Source organism: Paramisgurnus dabryanus, chromosome 11, assembly GCF_030506205.2.
Source record: "Paramisgurnus dabryanus chromosome 11, PD_genome_1.1, whole genome shotgun sequence".
Taxonomy (NCBI): domain Eukaryota; kingdom Metazoa; phylum Chordata; class Actinopteri; order Cypriniformes; family Cobitidae; genus Paramisgurnus; species Paramisgurnus dabryanus.
Window position 1 is genome coordinate 12,178,409 of NC_133347.1, and position 24,424 is coordinate 12,202,832.

The 24,424-nt window shown below is 37.4% G+C and overlaps 1 protein-coding gene across 5 annotated transcripts in view; it reads left to right on the forward strand.

Annotated features, from left to right (window-relative positions):
• The first annotated feature begins 650 nt into the window (after window positions 1-650).
• The window catches only part of nfic (nuclear factor I/C), a 125,753-nt gene continuing 101,979 nt past the window's right edge, over window positions 651-24,424 (forward strand). For 2 of the 5 annotated variants that reach the window (XM_065246795.2, XM_065246798.2), the window contains exon 1: window positions 2,086-4,204. In XM_065246795.2, coding sequence (XP_065102867.1) covers window positions 4,175-4,204 — 30 coding nt within the window. In that variant the 5' untranslated portion in view covers window positions 2,086-4,174. The other 3 variants (XM_065246796.2, XM_073816217.1, XM_065246797.2) reach the window with 3 other exon arrangements.

Below are 24,424 nucleotides of genomic sequence, written 5' to 3' on the forward strand. Positions count from 1 at the left end.
GAAGTTGGTGTTTTGACTGAAAATAATTTTGTGTTAAAACAAAGAGGAATAAAGGAATGAAGTCAGTGATCCAAATACGCGACTGCGTATGGAGAACCCAAAGAGACTACGTCGGATTTTTTTTAAATATCATTCGAATTAATCAAAGTATTACTCATTTGTCGGAACGGTTTTTCCCCAAACATATAAGATATTTTTATTTACAGTAAGTTGCCGCAAAGTGCGATTTATCTTAAGAGCACCTTAATTTTTAGACAATCGACATTAATACGCGTTAAATGATATTAAATTATAATAAGACTGTACTAAATTAACTACAATAATACATTCACAAAGTGCCTGAAGTTCAAAAAGTTAAACCTCTTGTCAATCACGTCATCGAAAATTATTGATTTGATAACCAAACTTAGCCTATTTCCGAAGTTTGTGACAGCGGCTTGAATCAGATATAAAAAAATACCTTTTTACATATATTATAGGGATTTGCAGACTTTTTTTAATTAATGAAGTCGCGAATTAGAGTTTTACAGATAATCATAAAATTTGGGTGGCAGTCCTCTTATTATTTTAACAGACAGTCTCAATAGCCAATAACGTTGTTGTTTAAATGTCATTACTGTCAAGCAGACAATCTAAACATTGTGAAAAGACAAAAGTATTTAATTTAATGTCATTAACATTTAAAATATATGCACGTTAACATCTGAATTAGATGTTAGGCTGAATACTGCCACTATTGCCAGTAAGATATCTTATTAAAAAAAATTCAACAAGCAACCTATTTAACCCCAATATGTCCTTCACTCTGAATTCAAGGGAGGTCTCCCAATTATCATCCCAGACTTTAACAGAAACTCGAAATGTTTAGTTTGAAGTCTATTAGTAGGGAAAAATAAAAATACAAGTTTGTTCTGTACTGAACAGAATCGTCGCACTTTTGTGTTCAGTAACCCATTGTAAGCTACGCCTGCAAAAGTTAGCCATTTTAAAACTTTATTTCTTGCTTTCAAGGTAAATAGCCAACTGCAGATGTCAGGCCTAAATTGGTTCTTTATAAAACGCCATTTATTCTCTTGTTGGCCTACTTATGCATTCAAGGGTCCAAATCATTGCAACCCTCTAAATGAGAGCAGAAAAATGGACATCATAACTAAACACACTATTTTAATATGTGTGTGTATGTATATATATATGATATAAAAGCATCAAATCAGGTCAACTAAATCTGTTAGAACACCTAAACACAATATACATAAAACAAACACATCATGGGGTTTGTACACAAAGCTGTTTAATTGATCAATTTATTTTTGAGACATAGTAGCACATCAGTCAAGTTGCTTTGGTGTGCAGACGACCTGTCAATTATATAATTATGATTCCGTTATATTCAGACAGTTATATTACAATCTTAGAGGAATCAATAATAGCCATTAGGTTCACTTATTTAAACTAGTAGAGACATTGCATAGCCTACTATACAACACACACACGCACACACACGCACACACACAGTCACGCCACCCCCGTATTTCATCAATTTCTTCACCGAAAGGACTGTAAGACGCACGGGCCGTCCGAGTATTGCCATTCGTGTAGTAAAAAACAAAAGAACAGACGAATCATTGATTCCTCTCTATGCACATCTATGCGTACTGCATGTGCAATGCTGCAAAGCTATGAGAGCGACGATTCAGCACTGTAAATTAAGGATCCACGACCACAACAATAATAAAGCACGGTAAACCAGCACCTTCAAGCAGTGCATCTGCAGCAAACAGCCATGCCAGATGTCGCGCAAGCAGCGCGTTACTGTACAATCTTGCTTTGGTTGTGCTGTACCTGGTAACGAGGATTTCGGATCGCTCGAGCCTTGAAGACTTTGCGTGGGACGTTTGTATTTGGTCAGCGTCCTCCCATCCGGAGAGCGCGGATTACTTTAAGAACATAAATGGATAAGGAGTTATAAAAGCAGCACGACGAGATGACCAGGCGTTGAACTGCAGTACTATCGAAGCTTCTGCGCGCTAACTTTTTGGGGGAGGTTGGCAGTTTCGCTTTGAAATGGTACGTTAATAATTTCATCATTATTTGTAGCCGCTCCAAAAGACGCGAGGAGATCACGAGTTCTGCGCTCTGTAAAGTCAAATGAGATCATCGTCGTGATCACACAAGCGCTGTGTGTTTCGGTTTTCCCCCTGCTTCCTATCTTACCATCCAGTTGCTCCTTTTTCTAGTTGGTTTTGAGCCAAACGTAAGGTTTGTGGGAAAGGTTTACAAACCCTGTCGTGTTATTTACGTTATAGAGACGCGCACAGATCAAGACGCGCGGCGATTTGCAATTTATTTCATAGTGAAAGTTATTAATGCTTTGCCAGCTGAATAAAAACGCTGCATGGTGTGTGTTAACAGCGGTATCCCGAAGGCCAAGTTCAAGTTTAAAGCCGGCAGATGCCCAGCTGTAGTTTACTCAGCAGAAAATGGCCGAAGCCGCAGGCTCGCCGGCGTGAATTTGACATCTACACCGACAGAGGCGCTCCCTCCCTGGACTAAGTGTTAGACAGTGCACCGTAGTTACACAGCCACACAAACCGGGAGTTCGGCGTTGTTTTATAAAACAAAAGTGCAAAAACTTGGCACGTTCGTGTAGAAGTAACATGTTTTTACAGAGTGTTACTAAACATACTTCACGAGACAGGGACGAAAAATGACATGTTATCTGCACACAAATAGTTAGGCTACTTATCTATATAAGTTGGATAAGAACTAGCCATTGTGTAATTTAAACTTTTACAGACTATATTAGTCACTTGCACTGTTTTTAACAGTTAACTTGCATTGTATTTTAACGGGTGTAACAACTGTAATTATGATAAGCTCTGTTATAAACCACCAAGATTTGAACTGGAGAGATATTTTCTATTTATTCAATTTCAGGAAGTACATTTCTCATTTGTTTGAAATTGAATACTTGGGAGTTATATTAGAGTGTCATGCATTTGCACAAACAAATAATAATTATGGATTTCACTTATTTCGTAATTCTAAGTAAACACAATGCGTACAGTGTATTTTATAGTATTAATAACTGGTGTTATTTATTATAGCCTGCCCACGCGTTCAACTGAAGGCTTGTGAACTTGGTGCCTACAAAAATCCGTAGTTAGATGACACATTATTTGAACAAAGCGTTAACGAAAACAATACTTTTTTAAGACATTTTTTTTTGCAGTTATTTGATTAAGTGGGTGACTCTTCATATTTAGACGCGGCTGATATTTTTACTGACTGGGAAGTCATCCCATCGTATTTCACATGAGACGAGTTGCCTGTACGTGTAAAAAGTAATAGAGGTTGATCTAGCCTTACCAGGCAGCCCAGTCCAGATGAACAATTTATCGCTGTCTATGGCATTTTACGCGGGCTGGCTGTTTACATAGCCTACTCAAAAAAAGTTGCCTTGCGATAAGCCTCGTACGCTTTGCCATGAATGGGTACATATATGAGCGTTTTCTATGACGCAATGTCCGCGCCAGCTTGGCTCTAATTGGTATCCGCGCGTGTTGCAGTAAATTTGTTTGGAACACGCGCACGGACATAACATCACTGCGCTCCGAACAGGATCGGCGCGAGAGGAAAGAGTGGTGTGCACGCGCCGGTGACGCGAAGAGAAAGTCATTTACCACGTTGTTTCAAAGCGGTCGCACCACACGAGCTCCAGAAGCCGAGGCAAATCACTTATTTGTTAATTTCGTGTCCTCGACGGATTCCCCCGGACAGTGGAAACGAGAGCTTAGCCTCCCCTGCTTCTTCATGCGCTTTCATTGGGATGGGCTATTTTCATAACGTCATTTCATTCCTCCCTCTTTTTCATTTTCTCTTTCTTTGATTCTTTCTCCCACCATTTCCTAAATGGAAGAGATTGCACCACCCCGCGCGCTTTCTTGCCTGCAAAGTTTGGTTTCTGACTTATACACAGTTTGCGCAGTCTCTTTCTCCTGGCTTCCCGTGAGTTTTGGACGACAGACAGTTTAACGGACCTGAAGTGGGAGTCAGAAGTGGCAGCGGTGGAAGTGTTAATCATAATGAGGCTTAACCATGATTAACTGTGAAAAATGATCCACTAACGTGTCAGTGTTTTGCCACTTTTCGAGTCACGCGCTCCTTTTCCAACATGATGTATTCTCCTCTCTGTCTAACTCAGGTAAAGATTTTTCTTTCTGTCTATAACTGAGAGAATTGCTCCTGGTCGTAAAACTAGATTTGAGTTCATAAAAGGGCGTGCTGAGCTCTGGCTCATTCCCTCGTTTATTCTCTTTGCATATCCTACATCCATTCATGTAGCACCATGCTGTTTACCAATGAGAATATTTGTTTATTTTCCTTCTGTTCAACTGTTGTCATAATTGTGAAGACAGAGTCGAGGATATACAAGTTGTGTTTCGTTTTATTAACTTTAAGATGAAGTTTGGTAAAAGAAAAGTAAATGGTCTATGCATTAGTAAATCTTTAAAGTATGGGGAAGTTTGGGCAAATGATTAGTCAGGGTAAAGATTTTTACTTTTATCAAATGTAAAAATAGTCTAACTTCTTATTATGCTGGGTTTATAGCATAATGTTTAGTAATGTTGGACAGTATCTAAATTATATTAAAATGTGTCAGGATAGCCTATATATTAGCGTCGGAAAGCACACGGGTTATATCAGTTCTTGCATCGTGCCACATGAGGACAGATAGTAGTTATGTTGATATTATGTCGAGACCATCAAAGCCGTTATTTTGCAGTTTTTCTATAAAAATATATACAATTGTTTATGTGGTGTGTGTGTATATAGTTAAATATATAGTTATTTACAGATAGATTTAAATCAAATATTCAAAATAGGCTTTTTGTCCGAGTTTTGGTTCTTTTCACGTGTTTTCAAAATTAGGTTTGCTGTTGGCATAGAAAGAAGATTGTAATTAAGTATATTAACTCTATTCATATTTAACAAACAGCTAGTCACTTAAGAGAGATTAAACTTTCTTTGCATTCTGGGCAGAATAAACCTGATTAGTCAGACTTTGGCCTTTTAGGCTATAATTTATCCTTTATACTTGTATATAATAATATAATTAATAACTAATATAATTAAATTCAATCAGGAATTATCTTAACATTGTGTATGAGTAGTAATGTGTTCAAGCCTACAGTAAATGTGTTAGTATTTTTAAAATTTGCCGTCAATCTGAATTCAGATAGAAATTGAGAGAGTTGGTGTAGGTAAATTTATTGTATTAAAATGTACTTAATGTACTTTTACATGAGGTACTAAGATTTTTTATAGCCGACCGTAGCTTTGATGAGAAAGTTTTGGGATAGTGAGTAGTTTTGCTTTGTTCAAGAGTTTGTTTTAAATTTTAGATCTCGACTGCCAATCCACTGTTTGCTTTTTCTCTTATAAGCATAGGAATTCCTATTAACTAGCTAAATTTATAATCTAAACATCATTACAGGTTATCAGAAAAAAATCTGCTACGTATAAGAGCCTGTTTCATATGCTTTTTTTAAAATGCCTGTACTTAGTGACAGACCTAATGACCATAATGCCCTATTATTCCTGTCAGTTTGACACTGAAAATATGTAGATGGCATATTTTTATAGAGGTCAGAGTTTTTGTTGACAGTTTGGCAAAATGATGTATTTTTGTTTTGTTTTTGTCCATATCAAACATGGTCTAAACTAATTCTAAAGAAATAATTGGGAATATGAGGATTTAAGTCCCACAAATATTTATTGTACTTTTCTGCACCTAGTGAATGTGTTCAAACAAGCAACAGCACAAATACACGCCTCACCCTCCAGCGCTCAAATTTATTATTAAATAAATTGGATGGGGGTATGTTTCAATGCACACTGCAGTTTTTAGATTAAGACAGATTCCGTTTTTTCACTAATTAGTAAACTCTGCCCAAACATGAAAAAGAAAAAAAAAGAAAAAAAAAACGAATTCTTGAAAAGTGTTGAAAATGGATTACTCTACCTGAACATTTTCAGGGCAGATTGAATCAACAGGTTGCAAATACTGTGCAAGTTGGTTTTCTCTGTAGCACTTGGCGTGTCCACTGGCTGTTTGGGATTGCTGTTGTTGCTGATAGTGTAATCTAATGTAGCAGCCTGCAGCACTTGCGAGAGAGCACGCGGTGTGCAGAGAGGTTCTGGCCGTGATATAAGTGAGTGTGCTGGGCCAAAACAGAGAGAGAGAGAGAGCGAGCAAGCGAGAGGGAGTAGCAAAGCGTGTGCCAGACTCCACCGCAGCTCCGCTGGCAGCCGGAGGGGCCTTTTGCTCGGTGCTTCGCTCCACAAAGACCCTCCATACAAATGGATTCTGAATTCCCAGCTTTCTCTTTATGCTGTCATTGTAATGCAACTGTCTGCAGTGTGATCACTATGACCAAGTCACAGATTAAGACATCATTTTTTAAACTTGAACTTTGACTTGAATAGTTAAAGAAGATAAGAAAGCAAGGGCATTTTATTTATGATTGACAGGACATTTTTCCAGTAGAACATCTAATACTAGTTTAAGTTTTACATTTGATTAATTTTTTTGTAGAACGTTATGTCTGTAAAGTACAAAATGTTTAACTATCAGCTGTGACTGATCAAATAAACATTAATTTTAGAGAGAAAATATATGAATATTAATATATGTATTTTGCCACTGTTAAAAATAAATTAAAATGTATATCTTAGATATAATAATTAATAACTATTTATATAATAAAAAAAAACTCATATAAATTATTGCTCACAGTAGGTGCACAATATAAAAAATTGTAATTACTAATTGTTTAAGTATAACACTGTAAAAGTTAAAGAGCCAAGGTCAGTCCTCTAACTTTTGGTTTCTGTCTAAATATGATGTATTTAGTTTGGACATATGCGGCCTTGGGTGTATTTGACAACAGTGTAGAAAAATATCAGCGGGCGATCTGAGAGGCTTTATTCCCCTGTGCTGTCCTGCCCCCATTCCTCATCGATTCCTTCTGTTAGGTCTGCAATTAGTCCCCCTCGGGATAGGAGAGGAGGGCTGATCTGACCGGCGAGCCATTCTGAGACTCTCTCTCGATTGCACTGACCGACAATGTACTACAGCATCTGAAATTATGCGGGTGAGACCTGCACTGTGTACTTTTTTATGAGTGTGCTTTTATTTTTATATTCCCGCACATGTTTGTCTTTAGAGCGGAGATCCTTTTCTTTCTGTTGGGCTTGAAATGCCTTCTAAGTGCATGCACACACGGCCTGTTATTTATTTTCAGTGTAAAAAGTTTGCTCATCAACTTGGTTGTGTGTGCATGACAGAGCAGTCTAACTAGGACTTGATATTATGTGGACTGAAATGTTCCCCACCCCTCTCCATGGTTGGGCACTTTGTGTTTGAAGTGCCGCTACTGGGTATTGAAGCGGTCCAGAACACCCCCGCAGTGTTTCACTGGTCTTCTCTCGGTCCGCTGTGTATGTGTGCCTGCCTGCTTTAGGGCTTTTTCGTCAGTAGGGAGTGTTTGCTCTTTCGTTCAGCTCAGAAATGCATGCCCCACTTTCGGCTGACAGCCCTGAGTGGCACAGTCATGGTCGCGTCCCGGCGCGGCAGCTCCCAGTGTGCCCGTTAACAGATTAATTAAACTGTTTTGATTTTCCTGGTTTTCCATCCGTCTGTCATTTATCGCAACTTTTTAATATATTTGCCAGCTTATTCGTGTCACGGAGCGTTTTAGATAAAAGGGTCAGAAATTTTAAGTGGAGCATTAGCTTTCATGTGTTGATCCTAGTGCCTGATACTCATTAGAGGACATCGAGGAGATTTTAGGGGAGGGGAGGGGAGCGGGCACAAAGAGAAGCGTCAGTTATAAAGGCCCGAGCTTTTGGCATGAGTAGAGGACTTCATGTGGCCAGGACTGGAGATGTCTGTGGAAGGTTGGCTGCGTTTCATATCACACCCAGGTTCCTCTGCGGGGAGAATGGTGAGCGACCCTAAATATTTACTTTATGAAGATGTGTTTGGATTCCACCTGAGCCCGCAGACTCTCGCTCGTCTCGATGCCAATACATTTTAGGAGAGGAAATGTTTGTTTTGGTTGTTTTCTAGAAACTATGTGCTCTAGCTAGTTCTTGAATACCTTTATGGAGTCTCATTTTTTTAAACAAACCTTAAAAAATTACTTAATCGGCTGAAATATTTTTTATTACGAACTGCGAGCACCTCTGTGTACCGATACATCTGCAGGTCTTGGAATAAAGTGTATATTTCATAGCTCGAGTTGACAGGGAAGCTATTCATTTTCAGTTTTTTGACCTCTAGAGACATTTAAGTCTATTTTTTATTTTCTGTATGTTACCGGCCCATATTTGCTGCTCCCTCCAGCAGGGAGAACATTTTCGTCTTCTGCCCCAGGCTTTAGAGTCACAGTAGTAGGTCATTTTGAGAAGAACCTCCGCTCTTGGCAGAGTCGGCGCTGCTGGGAAGACTTTAAGAAATGTTTCCAACTGGAAAGCGATCAAGAAGAGCAGTGCTGGCGTGGCAGGGTGTAGCGGGTTGTTTATTTAAAAGAGCTCTAAATCTACCTCTGCTTCTCCACTACTGTGGCTCTGCTTTTCCAGTCGTACTTTTGTTAACTGGATTTGATTTTTGCCACAAACTTGATACTCGATCACATTCCTCGGTTACGGTCCAAATGGGAGGAATTGTTTGGGTTGTATGTTGTTCGTAGTGTAGATTAAAGTCATATGTTCTGCCGAGTTGTTTATGTTTCGAATATATAATATATTGCGTTCTCTGTAATTATTTGCCCATCAGAAATTTTTGGATGGAAATTCTAACAGCACTGTATTTGAGTTTGAACAGATGCAGGGGGATTTTTTTGGCACCTGCACTGCTCTTGGTGTCTGATTTACACCTCTCCGCTGCTCTCCAAAGCCCCACTGTTGGAACATTGCACGATATGAATCCCTTGTTTGTGAAAAGGCAGGCAAATAAATTGTGAATGGATAAGCCTTTTTTGAATGCCTCTCACTTATGCAAAATTGCCGCTGAAAGCTCTGTGCCTTTGGTTCAGGTGCTCTTCATGCAATATATCTCTGCATCTGTTATTGTTGGGCAGATGCACGTTTTTCATTCTCTGGTGCGGATATATGTGAGGACGTTTATTAATATTTATGCAGACACTTTCATCCAAAGCTACTGCAGAGTGCATTTTTTCTTTAGTATGTGTATTTTCTTGAACACACAACTTTTAGTGGTGCAATTGCTGTGCTTTACCAGAAAAACACCCATATATCCGGGCACAAATTAAAAATAAAAGTCAGGTTATGGGATGCTTTTCGTACTTTTTGATAGTAGCTTATTTGTATTTTAAGTGAGAGTAAATATTACGAATGTCCCGAGCACAATGCTTCTCAGACTCGCTCATTTACTCTCGCTCCAGGGTTGGAACGGCATGATGAATGGAAGCACAACGGCACATGTCACTGGTTTCATTCACTATAAACCATAATCCAGCAAAAGATTCTCCACTGTTGCAAATAGTTTTGAAGGGTCGTTGAGCAAGCTTTCACCCTCTTCCACTCTGTGAATGTCAGGATGAGTGTGTCATAGAGCTTGTGGTGTAATGGAGACTCCCCAATACTGCAAGATAAGCGATTTACTTTTTTTGCCAAAGCTGTTGTGCATTTAAGGCAGAGGCCTGGATCTTTATGTCCTGGAGTGCAGTGAGCCGTTTAGCTTGAGTATGACTTGTACTCTAAAAGTTAAAGTTTTATTGTTTCAAGGTTACTCTTTCATAGCTTAGGAGACGTCATAGAGTTCTCAGTTACGTTTCATTGAAGAATCAACTTTGTCTCAAACGTTGCCACTAAAATTCTTTTGAAAACATAGAAAGACATTATGGGAAATCTTAAAGTGAGTACTTGCAGTCATTTTCTCATGCGCATACATTGCAGACTCTGCATGTCAACAGTGTGCATTAATGAACTGTGTAAAATTACTAAAATAAAAATAAACTCTAAATAATCTGAGGTAATTAAATCATATCATACGTGTATAATTGAGGAGCTCAGGTGCAAAAGCAGCAAAACACCACCTCCGTCAAAAATCAGATAATGATATTAACCGAATGCTATCTGCAAGTATTATACGTTTGTCAAATACTATTGTTTCAAATCTGCTTAATCCTGGCCTCAGGGCATTGAAAAAAACATTTGTTGGCAGAATCCATTAAAAGATAGATAAATGCAAATTTACCAGTAAACATGACATACACACTTAGAGGGTTTTGCATCTGGGGCCGTATTCACAAAGAATTTTAAGGCTAAAAGTAGCTCCTAACTGGCGAATTTAGAAGCAACTCCTAAAAATAATAGGCGTGTCACTCCTAAATTTAGGACTCCTAATTTTTTTCACTAAGAGTAATTCACAAAGCATTTTAGCCCTAAAAGTAGCACCTAAGTCTGGGACAGCTTAAAAGAAGTCGAGAGGACTCCTAACTCACTAAGACCTATTCACAAAGGATCTTAAAATGTCTTAGGTGCTGATCCTCCTTAACATGGACAGTTTCACCAACTCAAAAGCATTGCACATACTTAAAAGCACACTTTAATGTAAGCATATTGTTTATGACATTTGTTTCATAATTCATTACATTCATGACAAGCAGGAAGTTTTTTAGAATTACTTGAAACAATAATGATATTAAATATTTAATATTATAGGCATACCTGTTGCCATGCTAGTCTGTTTAAAGGCTGCAATCTCAACCCTCTACTGCGATTGTAATGCATATACCACCGCCTCTCGCATTCGTCCGGGGTCCGCGACATAAGCGGGAATGTTGCATTGATCTGCAACAAATCCTCTCCCCAGTGATGCGCGGGTTGATCGGAAATGAGCGGATGCATGTGGTCACCCGCGGTCACGAGTCATCCAAAAATATTTTTTATGATATTCGGGTCGCGTTCGGTCGGGTCGTTTGAAATAAAGATGGCAATTAACTATTAAACAATTACTACTTAAAAAAAATGCTGGCCAGGGAGCGGGTCGGGTACACTATTTATTTTTTATTTTTTGCGGTCCGAGTTGCGGGCGGTTAGTTGAAAACGTTGGTCGGGTGCCAGTTGTTTTGTACATTGACCCGCGCATCACTTTCTCGCATGTCTCACGCTTAGTTTTGCTTGATATCTCAGTGCCGAATTTCCCTTTTATTACGTTTCTTTTTTCCAGCACCAACTGGGCCAGCAGCAGTAACTGATCCTGCATCCATTTGGGCTTTCTTTTGGCGAGTTCCACCATCATTTATTTATTACATTAGGCAGGCTTCTTTAATATGGGCAACATTTCCTTGCTTTAAGTAGTCTATTTAGGCTAATAGGATGTACATTAATCAAGCAAGTAATGCAAAGTCGTTTTATTATTAGGCAATTGGCGGTTTTCATTTGTATTAGGCTTGATTTAATTTAATTTAATTCACAACTTTTCTTTAATATATGCATTTTGATGGCATTACTATTATTATTTTGTATAGGACACAGACATATTTCGATATTGTAATTCCATGATTTGGTGCGTCTGTGTTATGTTACGCATGACAGCCCTGTCATCTAACAACCAATCACCGTGGTCATTGCGAGGCAGCTCGTGCATGAGAATTGACGTCATCCGTAGCAACGAAGACTCACTCTTAGTTTAGGAGTTATCATTTTTCCTTACTAAAAGTAGGTCTGAAAGGCGTTGTGAATAACTTTTAAGAGAAAACTCCTAGCTAAAATCTTTTAGTGCGATTTAGGAGTACTCTTAGTGATAAGATAAAATGCTTTGTGAATACGGCCCCTGAGCTCTTAAACGTGAAATATGTAAATTAGTAGACGTATATATATTTACCTAACTATATTGTACGTTCTATGATGTGACCGTACCAGATACATGCATTACAGCTGAGAGTTGCTGTTGTTTAAGGGGTGGTTCATTTGATGGCAAAATCTAGTGTGTTTGTTTACAGGGAATTGATGGATCCCCCCCTCATGGACTTAAATGTTCTCAACCAAGACAATAATGAGAATGTTTATCATTGCATGTGCACATACCGTAGCCTCTCATAATGACAGCTTTGATTCATCTGTCTACCCACTCAGAGCAGGTTTAAACACCTTTGAAGATAAAGGACAACCTAGATCTAGATGCATTCAGACCGCCATGTAAACCGAATTCAGAAGTTATGCCACTGGGGTTCTGACGCATTGTTCATTGTTTCTCTGACATGCAGTTGAATAATTTCCTCTGGCGATGCATTTAATTTTGTTGCGCATTAACTTGAAATAAGCTGAAACTTGATTTGCCCTGATTTACTCTTTCTTGTTAAGCAACCTTAACCTCACATTAGCGTTCAGAGCTCCTACAACTCCTAAAAATGTATAAGCAAATATTTCTCGTGTTGTGTTTCAGATTAAGAAAATGACACTTATTTTCTGTTGTGGAATGAATTTCCTGATTCTCACAATGTTTGCATTGGCAAACAAAAAGCTTTTTAGACGGTTTGGACCTGCATATGGTGAATTAGGCTATATGGCTGTCATTATTATAGAAAAAAGTTATATGAATAGGCCACTAGACCTTTCGGCATTGGCTCCCCCTCTCTTTTTCTCTCACATTCTGGACCCAAAATCATGTACTAGGCACGCAGCCCAGATATGACTTAAATTCTTTTCACTTCTCCAACAAAGAAATATTAAAGTCAAATCATAGGTAAATTATTTCCTGCTTTTGCACTTTGGGACGTAGTGACAGCAATCTGTTATTTTGATAAAGGGCAGAAGCTGCCTAAAAACACAGCAGAGAGACACTTTATCACATTATGAGGGATGCGCTTCAGAGAAAAATGTGGGTGTATGGGGTCAAAGAGTAAGGACAGAAGAAAACTACCTTTTTTGGGTTTTTCTTTTTTTGACTACTTAAAGGGATAGTTCATTTAAAATTAATATTTGGTCATTTTTCACCCTCAAGTTGTTACAAACATATAAGAATTTATTTGTTTTGCTGAACACAAAGGACGATATTTGTAATCAAGCAGGAAACAGGAGCACCATTGGCTTCCATAGTAGGAAAGAAAAATATTGTGGAAGGCAAACGGTTTGGTTACAAACATTGCACAAAATATCTTCCTTTGTGTTCAGCAGAACAAAGAAATGAAAATAGTAAGTTAACCAAAAATGCAAATTCTATCATCATTTCCTCACCACAAAACCTCTATGAATAAGACTTTTAGACAATTCTTTCTTAATGACTCTCACTGTTTATCAAAATCATTGTAAATATATTGTGAACACTTGGTATTTCACATCTTTCTGGTATCTATGAGTACATCCACGTTAATTGGCAAAACATTCTTTCAGTCAAATCTGATAATTCCCTTTCAAATGCCCTCCAGTTCTCACTTTCTTATCAGCGAGATTATTTTTTTTAGTTAAGCTCACCGCCTCCGTGGGAGAGAAAGAGAACATAGTGCATCCATTCATGTCCGCTTTGCCTCGTGGCAGATGTTGAAGTCCATCCTGACGTTTCTCGACCCCGTTCGAGGTGACTGTGCACGTGCGATTCGGCCCTCTCTTTTACACACACGCAGATAAACCCGATTCAAAGGTGTCAAAGCTATGAGAGGAGTCTATATAGGCCTTAGATATGTGTGTGTTTACACATTACAGGCCTAGACAGATATCTCTATGAATTAGGATTGAAGCCAAACAGAGCAGAGCTGGGAAAGCAAGAGGACACGTCAACACTTGGCTATGACCTAATATGACTCTGCCTCGCTACATGGCAGAAACGGGGCAGCCTCTTTTATAAGCAGCTCGTGTCCTGATAAGCAAGCCAGTTCAGTAATAAGGTTTAATTTGTTTTGTTAGTCCTTTTTTTAGTTTTGTGAGTTATGTGAAGTTCCCCTTTGCTGAATTTCTGAGACGTGCGCCATATCGACAGTTGTTTTTGGACTCATCTGCAAGCTATTTCTGTGAAATATTGGAGCTTTTTTGGATGTCGGTGGATGAAAACTGAAAAGCTTTTGCAGTCTCATTGTTCTTTCAATCATTTCGTATATCGAAACTGTATTTTAAATTATGAACGTTAATGTTTTTTGTTACGAATTTTAAAGATGCCATTAAATTGCACAAATTAGTTTTCTTTTCTGTGTACTGTAATTTTAAAACAGTGAGGCGAGTATTTGATTACACCAAAATTAGTGTATACTTTTAAAAAAGGGTTCAAAATGGGTTGTTTGAACCATAAGAGAACCATTTTGTGGTTCTCCAAAACACCTTTTAATTAAAAAAAAAGATTTCTTTCTTACATTTTTATAATCCATACACTGTAGAAAATGTTTAAAAAGTTTTTAAAATTAATTATGCAAGTCAATTCAACCTAATTTTTACAGTTTTAACTTGTGATGAGTTTGATACAACTAAAATACAAGTTGAAATTGTTTAACTTAATTTAAGTTAAAGTAACATAAAAATAAATGTTGATTTTGATATAATTTTTTTACCACGTAGTCGTAGAGCATTTATACAATACAAAGAAACTTGTGTACAACAAAAAGGTTCTGCGGATGTTGAAGGTTTTTTTGCATCCATAGACTTATTGCTAGTACAGTTACGTCACTGCAAGCTACGAGCACAATGTGGTGGCAAAAAAAAAAAAAAACGTGGAAAAGAATTATACACAAGTGAAACTGGCAGGATAACCCGCTATAAAATGTCTTGTTGTGTGTCAGAATAGGAATAGCAAAAAATTATCTTCATTTTTATAGAATACCGTTGTCGAAGACACCATTTGAAGTTAAACGTATGCGTTTATGTTGGCAAGACCTTAAGCGGACAGACTGGAGTAATGAAATCATCCCCAATTCTATTAAAGGAAAACACCAGTGTTTTTCAATAATTTACCATGGTCTTACGTCAAATTAGACGAATTAATACATGCCTATCTTTTTTCAATGTGTGCACTTAATCTTTGTACAGCGCATTGTGAATGTGTTAGCATTTAGCCTAGCCCCATTCATTCCTTAGGATCCAAACAGGGAACACTTTCCATGTTTTCCCCATTTAAAGACATGGGTAGTTACACGAGTAGTTACATGGGTAGTTACACGAGTAAGTATGGTGGCACAAAACAAACGTGGAGATTCCCTCTGTGTTTCTAATATATAGTTTTCATCCTGTTACGTTTATAATTTAGAAAGATTTGAATTGGTTATACTAAAAAAGCAATAGTATCATGTATTCTATAATACCATTTATTAAATATTTTATTATTTTTCTATTATTTTTTGTTACCTTATATCATATAGCCTATGTCTTTTTCGTTTTAGTCTCTACTGTTCTAAATTATATGTTTACATTTTTAATATAGCAAACACAAACACATGCTGGGAAGTGTTATGAATATATAAACAGGCCTATGCAAATTAATTTGTATTTAAACATAACAGTTTTATGATAGTTTTAGAACAAACATGTAGGCTATAAACATAAGGAAGAAATAATAGAAAACAGTAAAATTATGAAATATTTAATTAAAGATATTATACAGAATACATGATAGTATTATTTTTATATGTCCTTTAGCAATTCATATTGTGAAAATAATTGATTTACCAATAAATAACAATAAATATACATTACAAACGTGCACACATCTCAGTAGCCAAGCCATTTAAACTTTTAATCTATCTAAAAACTAAACGTAACCCTATAAGAAATGTTACACTAAAGGGAAACATAGGGGGAACAGACTTTGACAGAACACCGGATCCATAACAATCACAATTTAACGCTTAAACACTTCACACAGCTACTGCAGAGCTGTCACTTTTAACTTAAAAGGTTCTTTGGAGAACCCAAAATTGTTCTTCTATTGCATCCATGCAAAGAACCCTTTACATTTTTTACTTTTAAATGATGTAGTGCAAGGTGAGTCATCCTTATACCTGTTGAAACGTTGAGACTATATTGAGGCGGTAAACTTCAAAATACTTTCAACAAGATCTGATGATTGGTTCTTTTAAGAAAACTGTGCCTTTGAGGGATTACAAGAGCCTTTTGTAACATATTGCCATTTGCACATAGCAGTATTGAAATAAGATGCTGTTATTTGTAGTCAAGCAGTCACCTATGCCCAGTCTGAGTGTGAGAATGACATTTTGTTCAGCTTTTAGAGAGCATCGCTCACTGTAAAAAGGGAATATTGTATATATTTAAACAAACTACTTCAATTGGTATCACTTATCTTTTTTAGCTTTGTCTTCTGAGAAAATTGAAGTTGATAAATAAATGAATGAATGATTTAATAAATAAATAAATATGTATATTTAAAGCTTTCATTCTTTATATACAGTGCTCTACACTCCTCAACTCTCTCAGAGGATCACAAGAGATTTTTTTTAGTGTTCTTGAGCTCTACACGGGGCCCTGTTGTGGCATGACTTGGATTATGGAGATTAGCAGGCTATCTGGTTATGTAATTGTATGTAACGGTGAGGCCAGTGAATGAGAGACAGAGAGCAAGAGAGAGAGAGAGAAGAGACATAGATACAGAATGGGAAAGTCGTAAGAGAGAAAGATACAGAGATGGCTTACTGCTATCCCAGCTTTGTTTGATGGGCTGGGTAAGGTCAGACAAGGGTCACACAGGTTTTGGCTTCCTCTCGCTTTATGTGGTTGAAAGGAAACACTGACTTGATACAGGAGCTCATGCACTCTCAGAGTCCAGGTCAAAATGTTTTTGCATGTCTCAGAAATCATCTGCATTTCTCCTGAGATCAAACTGTGTGAGAGTCAGCATCATTGTGGACAAAGTTCACTTGTGAAAATACAAAAATTGATCCAAAGGTGAGATATAGACTTTGTCTTGTGTGTATGCATGTCTCTGTGAAATGTCTCTAAAGAAAATGCACAAACTGTAAAATTGTGTACAAAGTTTCCATATAGACTCACATAGGTTGCAAAGAACCTAAAGGCAACTTGACATTGACGTAAATTGTATTGCTTACAGAGCAGTTTGAGAGCACAGAGATAAATCACATTTTGATCTGTTGTATTTTTTCCACATTGCTGAGCAGTGTTACCAGGATCTTCCCAAAATAATAAACATTTTCTATTTGTAAACATTCACTGCATTCAATTTAGTCAGAACATTATGTTCAACTGCTACAAAGTTTTCTGCAATAATGTCATTACATAACTAGGCCAAAACTTTTTCACAAAACTTTTTTTTAAAATTTGTCTTTAAAAATGATTACTCCACTTTCTTAAAAAAAATCCCAATAATTTACTCACCCCCTATTTCTTCTAAAATGTTGATGTCTTTCTTTGTTCAGTCGAGAACAAAAATACGTTTTTAAAAGAAAAAACATTCCATGATTTTTTTCAATTTAATAGACTTTATTAGACCCCATCAGTTTACATTTAAATGTAGTTTAAAATTGCAGTTTCAAAGCGCTCTAAACGATCCCAACCGAGGCATAATGGTCTTGTCTAGCAAAACGATGAAGTCGCCAGCGCGACCTCACGTAATGCGTCATGACGTCAAAGGTCACACCTGACTTATGCGAAACTACCGCCCCAGTGTTTACAAGTGTGGAGAAAGAAGACCATTCTGATGTTGTTGTATGTGGAATGGTGTCCTTGTGATATAATTACTACTTAAAATGGTCCGCAAATGTGCGTTTCACATATGTAACGCATTACCTTTCAACATCATGACACATTGCATGAGGTCGCACTGGCGAGTCAGACGGATAGTGCAAGACGAGAAGTTGTGGTTTAAAAGTAATTTTTTTTCTTGCCGAAAATTTAAAATCATTTCGCTAGATAAGACCCTTATGCCTTGGTTAAGATTGTTTAGAGCTAGGGATGTAAACGATTCAACCGTGTGTCCCTAACGATTCAACCGTGTGTCCCATTAAAAATGCCTGTCTGAAATCGATTCTGAATCGCAAGGCTGTGATTCTTTGTTTAATGCACAGCTTGTGCGTATACTACGGCATTTGGTCAGTAGGAAGTCCTTATCAATCTAAAATCATAACAAGTCGTTTATAACGTTAAAAAAGCAACACTCGTTAAACCAAATCATTCAAAAATATTCTTTATTATCATGAAAATACCTGAAACAATTTGAAGAACAGTGATATAAATATTCCTGTAGACATGTCCTGTAATAGCATTCGTAATGCTACTTCTTCTGTGGCACAAAGGGAGTTTCTGCACAAGAGCGCCCCCTGGCGTTCGGATGTGCCTGGATTTCACCGTAATTCATTCAAATTCATTCATTGAGAAAACACGCATTTGCACGGTTAATCGTTACACCCCTATTTAGAGCCCTTTGAAGCTGCATTGAAATTGAAACTGTTGGGGCCCGATAAAGTCTATTAAATGAAGAAAAATCCTGCAATGTTTTCCTCAAAAAACGTAATTTCTTCTCAACTGAACAGAGGAAGACATAAACATTTTTGATGATATGGGGGTGAGTAAATTATCTGGATTTTTTTTAAGAAAGTGGAGTAATCGTTTAACTTTCAAAGATAATTTTTTTTATAAAATACGCATAAAAGTTAATCTAACCCAATGGATGGGTTTGCCCATGTTTTACCCAATCCTGGATTGAGGATTTTTAAAAATGTTTTTTCATTTATATATAATTTTTTGGCAAAAACAAAACCGACTTTTAGCCGCTGACATTAAGGAATGTTGATTAATTGTTGTTGTATAGAATACCTTTCAATTAATGTCTCTGAAACAAAGGAGGACCTGCCTGTTGTCTTTCAGACAAATGAACCCCTTAACATATTCCCATTTGGAGGATATAAAGAAAGACAGAATGAAAACGCATGCTTAAGCCCAAACTAGGTTATTTGGCCTAAAATCCAGTACTTTGTTTTAAATAATTAAATGTTCTGTAACTCCCCTTTTTGAAGTTAATAAATGATTCATCCTATGTGAAAGTAGATTTCATTTGATTTGGGGTCCACAGATCTGATCTGATCCCATGACACAAAGAGAGTAAGGGAGATTTGGAGGCCGAGGGAAGACCCAGTTCATTTTCCCAGGGTTCTCCAGGATTAGAACCGCACTGTCAGAGAGCCGAAGCTACGGCAAAATTCAATTACAGTGCTAATGTAATTATATCCACAGAGAGACAGACGACAGTGCCCTGCTTTTTTCTGGTCAGCCAGCATCCAAGACACAGCAGACCAAGCAAAGGGCCCTTCATCCTAAGTTACCTCTGTCATCATTTACCAATTAACTGCTCTATATTGGTAAAAGTCAAATCACATGCGTCCTTTTATTTTAGAGTCCTTTTCCATCATTACGGAAATTGTTATGAAAGGCTATGCATGCCTACACATAGATATCTATGTATGCATTTTATTTGGGTAATTGGCAAATAGAGAAATGTACATTTTTAGATGTTTAAAGGAATAGTTCACAAAAAAGAACAAATCTTTATAAAGCTTATTTTGTTCACCCTTATCAAATATAGAATATATGGCCGGAATAGTTGAAATTTTTATGATGTTAATAGGGCTTTTTGGAGCTTCACATTCCCTGGTCCTCATCTACTTTTAACTAGATAAAGCAGTGTTTAAAAAAAACTCCTATAGAAAGTAATAGAGAGACAAAGAGAAGACATTTTAAATTTTTGGAAATTTTAAAAATGGTAAATTTTTAATACAGTTGTTTCACATTTAAAAATGGTTGCTTTAAAGAGAAACTATTGTCCGATTCACGATTTCACATTTCCTTTGGTGTATAGATGTGTATTAGTACATGTTAACAATATGCAAAAGGAACATACCCAAAAGTAAACGATGACGCAAGTTATCGTTTCCAGTGTAAATTTCTTTTCTTTTACTACACCAATCACACGGATTGTAGGCAGCAGTTTACTTCCTGGGATTGTTGATGTAGACAAGACCGACATTATCATAATTCCTCCCGCTTCGGACTCAGCCTGTAAGTTAACTCCTGTTAGCAATGCATTGTGAGCGAATCTTTCAAACATTGTAAGGAGCGTCACATTTCCGGCTGATGTCAGAGGTATTCAGGCCAATCACAACGTACAGATTAGCTGGCCAATCAAGGACACAGCGATGAGCTTTGTACAAAATCATAGCGTTTGAGGAAAGCAGTATATCTGGAGCTAAACCAATGTACAGTTTGTTGAAAATTATGTTTTTTTAACCATAAACCATGTGAACACATTTTATTATACCAAATACACAAAATAACGTTGTTTATTAGTAATAAAATAGGTGCTCTTTAATGAAGGTTATTACGGTACTTGTACTGCACATGGTCAAGAGTTTGTGTTGTTTAGCGTCGTCTCTAAGGCACATTTACATTTTCATGGCTCATTTTTCACAAGCATGTTTTAATGGCTCTTCATACCGCTAATGATGTGCTTCTGTTTGGTTGTCTAACACCCATTCATAATTAATATGCTTGTAAATGCTGAGCTATTATTTTCTCTATTGCTTTTGCTTTACAATCAGAAAACGTAGATTCAGCACCTTTGGCTATATGGATCTGGCTTTTATTCATATTTCATTTGATTTTGAAAACCTATCATGCAAACGTTGTACAGTGATACACACAGTGAAGGAAATGGTCTACATAGAGAATAATTTTCCTACCTACTGAGTAGGAATATTACTGGGAAATGATAAAAGCAACTTTAACCCAACATACAGTATTATTCACCGAATTGGAAAATATTACATGTGTCTTTTTTCATTCCTTCTAAATCCACAAGAGGTCTTCCAGAATGGAAACATAATCAGAACAAATTCAAACATTGGATGTATTGTGAATGGAAAAACAGTGCTGTTCTATTCAGGTCATTTTCTAATATAATGCCATTACACCATGTTTAAAGCATGTACTGTATAAAGCATATGTAAGTGACCTGGAACTTAAGGACAGTTCTTTAATCAGTCCTCATATTTAGGTTTGCATTTGAACGTTCCAGAATGTGAAGAACCCAGTACTGAACCATAGGCAGGTTGATCTTTCATATCAACCTAGAAGGCGTTCCAACCAAATTTGGGTTTGTGAAAACAGAATTTCAGTTTACATCAACTGGCCACATTGTCAATACTTCAGTGTTAGAGGTCAGTTAAACCCTGTCGTGTCCTGAATAAAAGATAAACAACAGATGAGCTAAACAGCTGGATTTACAGTATTTGAATGATACAAACGCCTGCTGTTCTCTCATGTAGTTAAACTGTGTGATTAAAGTTGCATGACCATTACTGAGCAGAGATCTTGTAAAGCCTAGATGGACCACTATCAACCTGATTGAAAATATATTAAACCCTTAAGACACAAGCTTTGCGATTGGCTGTACTTAACCAAGATTGTGTTGCACCATAGCACATCCAGTTCAATAGTAATGCGCTTGAACTTGAGGGGTGTGGCATGACTATTTGTAGAGATCTTTGATAGAGGTCTAAGTGCACGGCTGGGCTCACTGTGTGCGTAAGAGCAGGCGGGGTAATAATCTGAGGGTTACCTGGGCTGCGTTCAGCCCCGACAAAACGTTGCACAACGTTTATTAAACTGAAACGGTGATGCATTGAACACCCTGTTGTGATGACGCAAGAGTTGCAACTACGGTAGCTGAGAGGCCATTCTTTGTGTTCTTTTTAAAATGTTTTTAAAGCCTGATGAAATCGTTATAAATGTGTGTTTAATACTGTAAAATACCCTCGATGTTACAATCACTGACCTTGCTGTCCAAAATGAAAGACAACATTCCAACTTGAACCCATTGAGAGAGCTGTCTCTTTACTATCGCGTGGTTTTATACATCTTGCCGCTGATTGGGCTGACATTTCTGACACACCCACCAAACAAGAGAAAACGCTTCTAAAACCTGTTGCATTCCGTTGCACACCGTTTCCAGGAAACATGTCGTTCAACCCGGAAACCGTAGCAAAACGTTGCGCACCGGTGTGAGATTGAACATGCCCCTGAGGTAATTGTGTCATTGTTCGCAGACGTCACATGGTGGGATGTATTTGCATGCCCTGCAGCATTGCTCTTTCATTAGGAATGTATTTCACTACATCTATCTTTCTTACAAATTCAATGTGTATGCTTTACTGGCATAACAAACGTGATACATTTTCTATTGCCAAAAATTTTACATATAAATTAAGTGCACTGTTAAAATAAATCATCCGAAAACAGTCACAAGCTGTCACTGGGGCAGTACCCTTAATAAAGTAATATCTACCATGTAGGTACAGATATGTAAGGGATAATGTAGAGGCAGCCGGTAGTTATCGGGAAATAAGCCCCGACAGTGTGATCAGGACCCGACGCGAAGCGGAGGGTCTTGTATCACACTGAAGGGGCTTATTTCCCGATAACTACCGGCTGACTCTACATTATCCCGCTTATTACACGGCTACTTGTCACATAAGAAAAAAAACTGGACATGAATATGAATTTGAAACATTTTATTGGCATATTTGTTTTAAATTAAAATTTTTATCCTTCCGCGAAACTTTGCACAGATGCATAAAATGATCGTAATACCTTATTAAGATCCTCTGCTTCATACTTGTCTGTCTCCATTTTTTTCTCTTTTAGCCAGTCTTTGAGAAGTTTTAATGCCCATTCTGTATTTTTTTGTGTGTTGGCTTCGTAGCTGTCATGCTCTATTTTGTCAAGTTCAGTCTCAGTAAGCTCTCTGTGTCTTGTCGTGGTTGTCCAGTGTTTGTCACAAGATGGCGCCAAACAGACAGTAATCTTTATTGATCTTTATTGGCGCGGAGCGATCTTACTCGTAAAAGTAGCACCGGCTATGCGTTATTATTTTGGAGCGGTTATTATTCGAAAAGAACGAACCTGCAAATGTCTCAACTGACCAATCAGAATCAAGCATTCCAGAGAGCCGTGTAATAAGTATGGTATAGAGATACACCAATATATTGGCCAATAAACTGTATTGGTTGATAAAACCAATTGATGATACTTTACTTGAATGGGGTGTTCATAAGATGATATGACACGTGCCATGAACATGAAGGAGATTTTATGCACATTTATGACAACTGTCATTAAGGGCCCTATTTTAACGATCTTAGCGCATCGTCTAAAGCGCACATCGCACGGTCTAAATGGCCGTGTCCGATGCCACTTTTGCTATTTTAACAACGGGGAAAAATGGTTTGTGCGCCGAGCGCAGGGTCGAAAAGGGTTGTACATATTTTCCTAATGAGTAATGGGTGTGTTTTGGGCGTAACGTGCAGTAAACCAATGAGAGTCTCAGCTCTCATCCCCTTTAAAAGCCAGTTGCGCTGTCGCTGTGCGTAATCCCTATTTAGATAACGGACCTTGTAAACTGAAGAACTAAGCAGAGGAAGAAGGCCACCAGTTTAAGAATAATGTTAAAAAAGTGGTTTTCATTTTTATTGAATTTTTTATTATTTTTTTTATTATTTAAAAGCCTTTTTCTTTTTCTTAGTCATAGAAGTACAAATATCAGGCTTTGAATTGCTGTCCTAAATGTATTTATATCTTACATAATCAATGTAATCGCATAAAATGATTAGCAAATATGCAAGAAAAGGTTTGTATTCTAAAAATACAAACAAAAGATAAAGGATTTACAAACGCGCAGAGAGCCGAAGCGTTTCAGCACTAGAACAGCGCCATATGGCCGGGATTTTTTACAAAGCATTATTTAAAATGGTTCTCATCTTACCATATCCACAGGTACAGTGTCATCATGTACAATAAATCCGTAAGATAGCATTTAAAAACGTTTAAAAATAGATGCATTTGTTTAAAGCAAAGCATTTATTTACTTACCAGACTGCAGGTGAAGCAGCTCTTTGTGCCTTCTAACGTCTCATAATCTGTCCTCATTTATGTCCAAGAGACTCAATAATAATCTTTTACATTCAATTCTTTAATCTTTCATATTTAAAAGCGTTTTTGTGCTGCTGCCATTCATGTATGTGATAAGCAAACCCGCGTTGTCGTCCCGTTTAGGCGCATATTACTAATGCGCTCTTTAAATAACAAAAAACACTATTGCGCCATTGACTTTAGACCAGGTTTTTGTTGGTCAATGGCGTAGTCCAGAGGCGAATCTAGGGTTAGAGCTTTAGGGGTGCTGAGCACCCAATGAGCTCCGCTGCCACCACCCTCTCTTTTTTCCTACAGAAACCAATAATATGTCTATTGTTAAATAGCTATCATTTTAACATTGGTTCTACTAACTCCAAAATAAAGATTTTTTTGGAGACCTTTCAGGCATGAAAATGGGTCAGGGGTGAAAAAGATGAGAAGAATATTACCCCTCTAGGGTCCGGGAGCATGCTCCCGC